Consider the following 9999-nt stretch of genomic DNA (forward strand, 5'->3'; position numbering starts at 1 on the left):
GAGATTCTTGGGAGACTGCTGAAAGAAGTAAACAGCACATTAACAATGACTTTAAAAAAAAAAAAATCGACTTACTGCTGTTAAAGCTGCTGAACCCAATATTTCTTTAAATTAACAAAAGTTAAAATGACATTTGGTGTTAAAAGAGTCACTGTTAGTGAAGAACGGACACAGAATTATCACCCAGATCAGGAGTTCCCCTCAGCTCGAGGGAGTGTTATGAGTAAATGCAAATGAGCCTGCATGTCAGCTGCATCTTAGGCAACAGTTTGCTAATAGTTGGCCAATCCAGTCGCTATGGTAAAAACGTGTCAATGTTGTGCCAAAATTGGCGTTTTTGTTGAAAGAATAAACATGGGTTGATTGATTTCCCCTTTTTTTTAAACCTTGAATATTTGAATTTCTGTGGAGAAAAAAAGGTATTTTTGTCTAATTTAGATATTATTTTCAGATATGGCTTTTTTAAGAAATGTTTTGGACTGCAGTGATTATTTTTATGATTGGTGAATCTGCCAGTTCTTTTTCAAGGGGACATTTTAAGTAGGTTTTTATTTGTGTTTACCCAACAGTCCAAGTGCTCCAAATGATTAATCATCTATTTTCAGTGATAAAAAACAACGGAGAGTGGTGAATCTGATTTATTGGCATCTTAATACGTATATGAAACAACTAACTGATTATTATTAGATTACTGAAAAGATATCTGGGATTGACTCGTTTAAAAAAATGTTGTTGATTTTATTATCAAACCCTCAACTTGTTATAATTAAAAAATGTGCACTAATGAATAATGAGAGTAACCCTTTGAAGCAGGGCTGTAACTTCAGAGAAGGGTGTGTGACTGTGTCTGTTTGTGTGTCCTTCATTGAAGAAAGACAGGATGAGGATAAGAGGATGTGTTATACGGAGGATTAGCAGGGATTAGGCTGTCAAACCTGACGATCGTCCAGTTTATCATGTTACCTTTTCCCTTTATCAGTATAGTCTCAAGAGTTTACACAAACATAAGCAAAAACACACAGAAAGAGGATAGATTAGAAGCCAGGGTAAAAACTGCTCCTGGACTCGTGAAAACAATGTACCGCACTGTGTCAATGACGCAATGTTTGAAGACTATTTGCTGTGGGCGAGGATAATAACTTTCATTTTTGCGCTGTTATGTCTAACTGCTTCTCTGCTGCTGACATTATTGTAGCAGCACTCAAACCATCTTATTTTTACTTGGATTTGCAGTTCCTAATGTTTTGACAGATACTCAGCCTGTGTGAGGTATTCACTTCACATCCATTTATTATGTCTTGCTTGACATCCATCTGTGGCCAATACCAACACTGCCCCCCTATGGGTGAAGGTAAAACAAACTGCTGCTGGACACCATCAGAAGTGGTTTATGTAATGTGCTAAAATGAGCCATGAGGGCCAGACTGCCAAGTGTTAGGACAGAGGAGGTTTCAAGGAGGGTTAGGAAGTTAGGCAAGTCATAACGAGAACATCATGATTCATGATCTTTAAAACTGTCACGAAATGACAAAGCTCGGAGCACTTAAAACTAATTTAGGTTTACTAGATTAGACAAGGCGATGACTGTGCTTTAAAATACGAGAACAATATTAAAGTGTGCCAATATAAGCCAAATACCAATATAGTCAAGACATTAGTATTCTAATCTTGCAAATCTATCTGCAAGGGAAGAAGAAGAATAATAATACAGCTAAAAGGTTGTGTTTTCTTATGGCAGTTATTTCCAATCATTATAAACCCCAAAGCAGGAGTAAATTGTGACTTCAGCTCATTTCCTTCCTGTCTAACTAACTCATGATTCAAGGGAGCATTAATTTTAAGGGAAAAAAGTTGTTATTAAGTTTAGTCATTCCAGTAAATGTCTGTGGGTGAGGATATGAAAAATCCACACATTTGTGGCGTGCACACACTTATTAATCATAGCTACATGTGGTGAGAGTAAGGGGACTCATTTAACTGGCAGCAGGTTCTCCAGCTGTCTCCGTGCTATGACAGCAAGCATCTGCATTTCTGAAGAGCCCTTGAGCAAGACATACTGAATCCCCATCAGCTGTTGTGGCCCTAATCTGTTTCTGGCCTTCACACTCTTGATTTTCTTGTGAAAAGGGCATCAGAAATAGATTTCTCCTTCAAGGATCCGTTGAGTATCACTCTGAAGAATGTAAAATGACACTAAATGCCAAAGTGTAGTTTCAGTGTTTATATATTGCCTGGCAAAATATCTACATGTAATAACATACTGTATGTAGTGTAAACCCTACGTCCCTCCGCATCATGAATTAATTCATGAAGATTTCACAGTTTTTTTACTGAGCATGAGGCGTTGATTTTTACAACTAGTCATTTACATCTTGAGCATGCATTTTATGAGTCGTATAGTACGCTATAGAGCGTTTACAACTTGCAGATGTTGCGCTTATCTAGGTCAGCTGAGCAAGATTTGGAGTTGTCAGCTTTCTGCAAACTAAATAGGTCATGCTAACGAGGAAGGGGGATTTTGACAAACCTCTCATACTCCATCATTCTTACCACAAAACAATCTTAAGATTGCTGATTACGTAAAACACTCTGACTCCAGCTTTAAGCTAAAATGTCAAATTATGACTATGGATATTGCATTATGGATATTATTCATTTATGTCAACACTAGAACAAATATATGAAGCAAAATGAGGACAATATTTTGTGGAACAAATTCCATTCAAGCGTAATTATGCAGGCATATGCACTGAGAGATAAATATTCAGCTATATGCTGAAGCTTTGGAGGAATCGAAATGAAGCGAAGAAAGTGTGACGATTAGAATCTGCTTCGCTGTATATGAGGAACTTCACAGCACAATTATGAACCCAAAAAGCATAAATATGGATGAAAGCCCAAGGAGATTGCATAAACCATATGCATCAGTGCGCCAGCTCCTCTGTGGTCCTCTCACATGCCCACATAAACACATTTAGGTGTTGATTTTCATTACATCCAATTACATATCTTAAACAAAACTGTACCTTTTATTCTTGTGTTTTAGTCTTATTCTATTTCACTGTAGCTCGTTTTCTTTTTATTCCATGCACTGTTAATGAATCGTATAATTATGTGTGTCCTTTTGCACTATGTCTTAATGCTTTTTAAGGTTTTTTGAAAGGCACTTTGAATTGCCTTGAAATGTGCTAGGTAGATAAAGGTGCCTTGCGTTGCGTAATGGAACAATAGAGGCTTAATTTCTATTATCAATGTGCAATGGGTGCAAATATGGTTACCATGATGCAACAGTGGGCTTCCTGTCCTCAATTTAGCAGCCACAGGTTAAAAAAAAAAATTGTAACCAAAAGTATATATACAGTTTACGTGGGTTAGGATTTTAGAAGATCCCGCTGCTTCTTCTGCACATTGTTAACATGGCTCCCAGAGGTATGATCGCCGTGACAACAGTCCTCCTCTGCTTCATCCTGGGCCTGCTCGGTCCAGCTCCAACTGCCCGTAAGTTTATTTCACCACATCCGTAAATCATATTTAAATACAGTACATTACGTTGGGACTTGAAGCTGAACTGCTCTTTAATGATGTGGTGTGTGTTTGTGCCCAGTGGGATCCCATATGGGCAATGCCTGTTGTACGAGATACAACAGGAAGCCAGTTCCCTTCCAGCGTATAAAGGGCTACAGAGAGCAAACCGCCAAGGAAAACTGCAACATCGAGGCCATCATGTAAGACTCACTCACACTAAAACATCAAAACTCAAGTCGATGATATTTGAATTTCATTGTTGACCTGACTTTTTAACGGAGGGACTATTAAAATGCACTGATTGGCTATCTTCCAAAATATTTAAAAGACATCGGTAATTGTTTTGTGGCATGCGGTACTAATGTTGGTTTTTCAGAATATACAGCAATAAAAATAGAACATTAATTTTGATCTAGTCTACCACAACATTTTACCATCAAAACTAATTACTGTGGATTTCATGACTTCATGAAAAGGCAGCTGTTTGATCTGCTTCATATCTCCATAAATGCTGTTTGTAAAGGATTTTAAACCAAGCTGTCTAGACTTTAAGATTGACACAAATCCAATTAAACAAGAGCTGGGTATCGAACTTCAATCCGTTTAGAATATTTGCTGAAAAGCTGGGACTGACTTGATAAGACACTTGCTCCAGCTTATTATTTTTTGATATTTCATGTTATAAAGCCTACAGCTTTTGATGTTTTATAATTAAAGCTCCGTAATTGTGTTCGGTACGACAAAATAAAACACTGCATATGATACACTTGTGTTATTTAGTTTTTGTAGAAAAACTTAAAAGAAATGTAATTAATATGAACTTAATGTTAATATTTCTCCAATAATTAATCCGTACTGGAACTCAAGTATCAAACAGGCACAATTATCAAAATATGTTATCAATACTATGACTCATGAACACTGAATTACAATACAATGCTCTCTGTTTGTGTCTGATAATGTTTCTCTCCATTGTAGTTTCTACACGGTTATGAAGAATGAGGTATGTGCGACACAGAAGGATGAGTGGGTGAGGAAGACTCTTAAATTACTCAGGTACGGGACTCCTACTCACTTTTAAATATCAACTTTTTTCAGTTTTAATATGGACTTTAAAATCAAGACAAGCTTTGCGTTTTCTTATATTTTGGGGCAATGTTAGTTATACTTTTTATTTCTTTAAAGTTCAAAACTGAAGAAGATGTCCAAGACCGACTCTGCTGCAAGTAAAACTGCAATGAGGAAAACTGTAAACCCTCCGTTGAAGAATGAAGGTGGATCTTTCAACAGTACCACAGAAACCTTCCCACACACCACCGAGGACTATTAGCAAAATCAGGAATTTTTAAATAAATATTCCCAAATAATGCTAATGTGAATCCGGTCATGTTGGGGATATTAATACAAATAAATAAAAGATGGTAATTACTTTTACTTGCCTTAGCATATGGAGTGTCAGCATGTTATCATAACTTGGGGGGGAACCATAGACAAACAGCTTTGAGATAATTAAAGTAGATTATGTGCTTAGCCACTTAGCAAATGTTTTTTTTAAATCATACTTTTGGGAATATGCTGTTTTAATGCCTGCTTTAAATCTGCTGCTTAATCCATTGAATGTGCTAAAACATGCCATTAGCAATTCTCATAAAAAAATAAATGTACCGGTACTTTATTCTATCCAGTATTCCATCATTGTTGTCCATATTTTGTACTGAGAACTACAGCTCTCATTCAATTGTGTCAGTCAATGTAAATAATAACAGCAATTTTGAAACTGTCATCATTCTTAGCAGTAGTGCCTTTATCCAATCTCATAGCCGGCTCTCTGCATGGTGTTTTTTTTGTGGCGTGACATGGTGCCTGGTGCAGAAAAGGATGCTGCCAGCACATCTGCTGCAAGGTGTCTGAAAACTTTTCTATGAGCTGTCCTGCCTTCGAGCTCATGCAGATGCGTGACTTGACTGATAGAGGCAGTCTCATGTGCTATTTAAGATCGGCCCCCTGAGGGGTTGCTGCTCTCGTCAGACAAGGTGACTCCCTCAATGACACGCTCTTCTGATCCAAACTGTCCTGAAGTAAATTCAGGTCCCCACTAGATGGCACAATCGCTCTGTAAAAAACTGAGCCTCTGTCAGCTACATCATGAGGTTAGTATGATCATTTAATAAGCAAAGCTACCTCATATATCTAATATCAAACAATCACAATGACACCTCTCGATTACAGACAAGAACATTTATTTATTTATAAAGCATACAACATGCAACTGTCAGTATTGGACACTTGTTATCTCTGCTAAGCCTTGACAAATAAATAGCGCTAATTATAAATATTAAATATCCTACAATACATTACAAAGCATTTTAAATATCTTAGATTATTCAAGATTTGCCATAGATATATTTGATGATACTGTGGACAGATTTCTAAGTGCTGTTGGTTGTAGGGGCAGCGGTGATGTTTTCTCTGCGGGCCTGCCTGTAAAACACACAAACAACAGGTTCAAATATCAGAAGAGTTGATACATCATGTCTAAAGCAACCACCATCAAAATGGTCCAATACTTAAGATTGACAGAGATGACAAAGGCCTACTCACTCTAGCTCTCTGATCCTATCTCTCACCCAGCCCTGTTTCCAGTGGCTGCAGACCACTCCCTCTGTGGTCTCAAATCTGGAAGGAAAAAGGTAGAAAAGATCATTAACAACCTTCAAACCAATTTTCATAGATAACTTACATTTTCAACTGTATACCAATTTAAATCATCACTTAAAATAAGTAGATAATACTCACACGACAGCGGCTACACATGAGGCAGTCCTCCTCTGGATCCTGTAGCCAATGATGGGAGCGGTGATCTTTACAGTACCAACCTTGGTGCAGCACTTGATTATCTTTATTTCTGTTGATTCAGAAAACAAAAAATGATTGGTTGTTATGAGCATACATCTCTTGAATGTGCAGCATCACATATGAATAAATGCAGTTTGTTGTAGGCCTACATTTTCTTAAAAAGTCAGCCATTTGAAACGTGCATGGCCTGATACAATTTCCAAATGTACTCAAACTGTCCTGGAGTAGGCAAGTACTAATCTATGGTGAAGGATCTGAAAAAGAAGACTTACCAGAGGCCGTTGCGGTCATTGCCAGAACCAGGGTGAGGAAAGCCAGGCAGGCCAGTCTTCTGATGCACAGCTGCATGTTTTAGAGCGGGAGAGGGTCTTTGCAGGAGCTCAGTGTTTGATCTGGCTGATGGAGGTGAATGATCTCCTTGGACCAGACCTCCAGTATTTATATAAAAAAAAAAAGGAAGTAGGAAAAACTGACCGGATGAATTGTGTCGTATGGCTTTCTACATAATGTGTGTGTATGAGGGTGGAGGACACACTTGGATGATGCTGGTGTCAACCATTTCCCTTTTTTGTGATTTCATCACGACATTAACTGGGCTGACCTCAGTACTCAGAGCAGGCCACAGTTTTAACACTTTTATCACCACAAGTAACAAACAAGTAAAAGTTAAATACATTATAGGAATGTAGAGATAACAACAACACTTAAATCTTACTTGTGTTTATTAGATTTTTGAAACATAAGTTTGATATTCTTTTATTAATTTTGCATGGAGTTTGCACAAGTGTTTATTTTTCATGTTTCCACTGGGTATTTCTTCCCTCAGTATAAAGATTTAAAGCAAGTTCAGTGGATCAGGGACATGTGCCTGTACGTGGCAATGTGAGTGTCAATGTGTCTATAAACGTCAGCTGTGATTGATTACATCCTGTCCATGTTGTTCCCAGCCTCTCACACAATGCATGGTAGGATACACTGCACCCCCCTAGGGTTCATACACAAGGTGAACTAGACTAAAAATCATATAAATACAATGAATAGATGGATGGGCATTCATATTATTCTGTATTAGCGGTAACATTCCTTATTTGAAGAATTGAAGAATTGGAGATGAAACGCTCTTTCTTTTGTCACACAAGAGCATGCACACAGTACAGCACATACAGCCACATTTGAACTCTGCATTTAACGCATCCTACTAGGAGCAGTGGGCAGCTATTGTACAGTGCCCAGGGAGTGGTGGTGGTGGGGGGGTTCGGTGCCTTGCTTAAGGACACCTCGGCAGTGACCAGAAGGTAAACTGGCACCTCTCCAGTCTAGTTAATTATAAATTCTGCCTAATGATTGGATTTAGATATTCTGTTGATTTCAGCAATATTAAAGAAGCAGCATCATGTGCTTGTCACTCGACCCAATGTGTCATCGTTCTCTCTATCTCTCCCCCTTTCTCTCTGCTGCTGACTGTCATGGTCAGTGGAGGGGCAAAAAAAGGGAAGGAAGGAGATCCTTTCCACCGCATATTTCCAAGAACATCCTCCACCCAAATTTGGTCATCTGCCGTTTTAGTCAAGTCTGGACTTGTTTGAGAGGGACTTATTGCAAGACGAATCATATCAACATTTGAATTATCTTATTTAACAAAAAACTAAGTGTGGATTTATTTTCGTTTTATTTTTGTAGCTTTATAAAAAGCTCCCAAACGCCAAATAACTGCTAAAAAGACTAAGAATCAGTTTTTTTTTAATTGATTTACCATTTAACGTAAATGGATACAGCAAGTTTTTATAAAACGCGCTGTAGGATTTGAAGATGACCAAAGCTTAAATTCTCATTCAAGTCATGTGTGTGTCCTATGGCCCTTAGGAGACACAGCATTTTGGTTTATTTTCAAGGTTGATAGGGATGTCTGGTATAGAATCAAAGGAGAGGATTTGACCATAATTAGAAAAAAGGAAAGGAAATAGATGATGGGAGAGATATAGGTTTTCCAGATGTGCACACTGGGATTTTAATCTACTGGGAAACACAGCAGACCTTCATTTTTAGGCCTAAGGGGCTAATTCTGTGATGCATGTAACAAGTGCATTTAACAAACAATGGTCATTGTAACAAAAGTTAACCAAAGTTACACAATATATATACACCCCGAAAAACATTTTTCACCACTGTAGCATTATTCTTTGGTTTTTACTATTTAGTGTATAGGTATATGTTTGAGAAAAAGGAACATGTTTTATTTTATTCTATTAACTACTGACAACATTTATCTGTGTTGGATTTCAACATACACTGGAATGGAATGGCTGCCATACATGTAGAGATTGAGATTTAAGGGGAAAAAAAGGGTCTCCTAATTTTTATTCCAGAGCTGTACATAAAGGAAATATTTAATAATCAAAAATTCGAATTAAGTCCACACCTATACAGTATTATGATCTTTAAACAAGAACATTTATAAAAGTTCACCCATACTCTGCATGTCCACACCTTTGAAGTCTATATTTCACTTTCTTTGTATCTCACCAAACTGTCCTTTCAGGTGTTTTTATTTATTGTAGAAAGACAATGTTATTTTATGTGTGTATTGTGTTTTGGGTCAAATCTACGAAGAGGGACATTTGCTTCCACTCTTCAGAAAACCATCAGTTACTTAATATTTATTTGTTTTAGTTTCTGAAAATGTGCATGTACAAATGGTTTAAACGCATGCATCTCAAAACATCTATAGCAGTTTTATCAAACAGCAAATGGTAAAGCCACCAGGCTCTTTAGCAAAGTAAGCAAATGTGAAATCAAACAGGCATGCTCTTACTGGATTTGGTGAATGAAACATCAAAATGTCTTTTCTCAATGAAAAGCAGAAATGGTTTCTCCAAATGAGGAAGGAAGCATAACTGGTGCGATTGGCCTCACTTAAACGGAGATAAAATTACGAAACATTTCTGAATGAAAATGGAACTTCTCCTTCTTTATGAACCTCATTCACAAGTTTCTCATTTACACCAAGGCTATTAATCTGAAACATTCAATCAAGACAGTAACTGTGATTGTGTGAGGACTTATTCTTCCCTCATATAATTATCGTTATGGGCTCCAACTTATTCCTAAATGAGAGAACAATAGAGAATAATCTTAAAGAGAATCAGTGCCCAGCAGACCTCAGCACTCTGCGGTACATCTAAAGGATAAAGCAGCGATTATTCCTAAATCGTAATAACAGAGTGTCATTGAGGAGGGTCAGGATAGAGTCAATTAAACATAATGGACCCATTTGAAAACAACTCCTCTTAAATGATCTTTTGGAAAGTGACGGGGCGACAGCTCCATCAGAGCTTATTGACTATAAAATGACTTCTGCAGAGACATGGAGCTATGTAAACCTGAGAGGAGCGTCAGATTCAGGTTTGGATTCTGTTTCGGTTAATCTAAACGGGCGACCCCTTGGGAATTGTCACAATCTTTTCACAGTTATTAGATACACATGTATAATTGTTTAAAGAAGGGAAATCAATCGTCACACTGATGATTAAACAATGTTCACTTAGGTTTTCTTTCATGCTACTTCCTCTTTTGCTCTTGACAATCAAGTCATCAATGTAACGGCCACTAGTGGTACTT

The 9999-nt window shown here is 37.5% G+C and overlaps 1 protein-coding gene across 1 annotated transcript; it reads left to right on the forward strand.

Moving 5' to 3' along the window:
• Positions 1–3387: 3387 nt before the first annotated feature.
• On the forward strand, positions 3388–5210 carry LOC117488898 (C-C motif chemokine 19-like). The gene is made up of 4 exons (XM_034138054.1): positions 3388–3498; positions 3605–3725; positions 4504–4581; positions 4711–5210. The coding sequence occupies exons 1-4, from the start codon at positions 3417–3419 to the stop codon at positions 4853–4855; spliced, it is 426 nt and encodes a 141-aa protein (XP_033993945.1). The 5' UTR covers positions 3388–3416; the 3' UTR covers positions 4856–5210.
• The last annotated feature ends 4789 nt before the right edge of the window (positions 5211–9999 follow it).

Source organism: Trematomus bernacchii, unplaced genomic scaffold, assembly GCF_902827165.1.
Source record: "Trematomus bernacchii unplaced genomic scaffold, fTreBer1.1, whole genome shotgun sequence".
Classification (NCBI taxonomy): domain Eukaryota; kingdom Metazoa; phylum Chordata; class Actinopteri; order Perciformes; family Nototheniidae; genus Trematomus; species Trematomus bernacchii.